This window comes from Plectropomus leopardus, unplaced genomic scaffold (assembly GCF_008729295.1).
Source record: "Plectropomus leopardus isolate mb unplaced genomic scaffold, YSFRI_Pleo_2.0 unplaced_scaffold8853, whole genome shotgun sequence".
In the NCBI taxonomy this organism is placed as follows: Eukaryota; Metazoa; Chordata; class Actinopteri; order Perciformes; family Serranidae; genus Plectropomus; species Plectropomus leopardus.
In genome coordinates, this window is record NW_024697604.1 from 1 (window position 1) to 1151 (window position 1151).

A 1151-nucleotide genomic window follows, 5' to 3' on the forward strand; every position below is an offset into this window, starting at 1 on the left:
AAGGATGTTGTAACTGAATAAATAATAAAAAATAAAATAAAATGCTGTTATGAAGCGTGTAAAATCAGGTTTTCAGTCTCCAAAGATTTCAGTCAAATGTGCGTCTTTGACGTGTAATAACATGACATCACCTTTTCTAACTGTCTCCGTCCACCAGGACAACTGTGTGTCCACACCAAACTCTGGTCAGGAGGACGCCGACAACGACGGAATCGGAGATCAGTGTGACGAGGACGCAGATGGAGACGGTATCAAAAACGTGGAGGTTAGACTCTGTGTGTGTGTGTGTGTGTGTGTGTGTGTGTGTGTGTCCCTGCGTGTGAGATGATGTCATCATGTGACCTCACATATCCCTCAGGATAACTGCCGGTTGGTCCCTAACAAAGACCAGCAGAACTCGGACAGCGACTCGTTCGGAGATGCCTGTGATAACTGTCCCAACGTCCCCAACAGCGACCAGAAAGACACGGACAACAACGGACAGGGAGACGCCTGCGACCAGGACATCGACGGGGACGGTGAGAGTCCGTCAGTCTGTCTGTCTTCGTGTCCAACAGGAAACAGAAACACGTCAGCCCGATCAGATCATATTCAGGATCATTCAGGGGCGAAATACTGTCGTCCTCTGGGGACATTTAAAAACGACTGTCTCTGTGCATGTGTATGTGTGTCCAGGTATCCCAAATGTTCTGGACAACTGTCCAAAGGTACCGAACCCAATGCAGACAGACAGAGACAGAGACGGAGTAGGAGACGCGTGTGACAGCTGTCCAGAACTCAGCAACCCCATGCAGGTACAGACAGACAGACAGTCTGTGATCCCGAAAATCACCAAAAAACTTCACCTTCACCTTCTGAAAAAGATTTAATTCCGTTTGTTTGAAAGCTTCTATATCAATAAAATTTGATTGATTATAGATTATGTATGAACTGGACCTTTATGTGTCCCAGCAGACGCTGAACTGAACCAACAAAAGGTCAAAGGTCACAGAGCGTCTTCTAAACTTCTCTCTCTTTCAGACGGACATCGACAACGACCTGGTGGGAGACGTCTGTGACACCAACCAGGACACGTATGTCCGACACACACACAGAGACAGACACAGACACACACACACAAACACATACACACACAGACACACACACACACA

The 1151-nt window shown here is 47.2% G+C and overlaps 1 protein-coding gene across 1 annotated transcript; it reads left to right on the forward strand.

The window, feature by feature from the left end:
- Positions 1-157: 157 nt before the first annotated feature.
- LOC121940499 (thrombospondin-3a-like) lies at positions 158-1073 on the forward strand (the record flags this gene model as incomplete). Its single annotated transcript, XM_042483269.1, has 4 exons — positions 158-265; positions 359-518; positions 676-794; positions 1021-1073. Coding segments are annotated over 4 exons (440 nt in total), but the record flags the coding sequence as incomplete, so codon positions are not given.
- Positions 1074-1151: the final 78 nt, after the last annotated feature.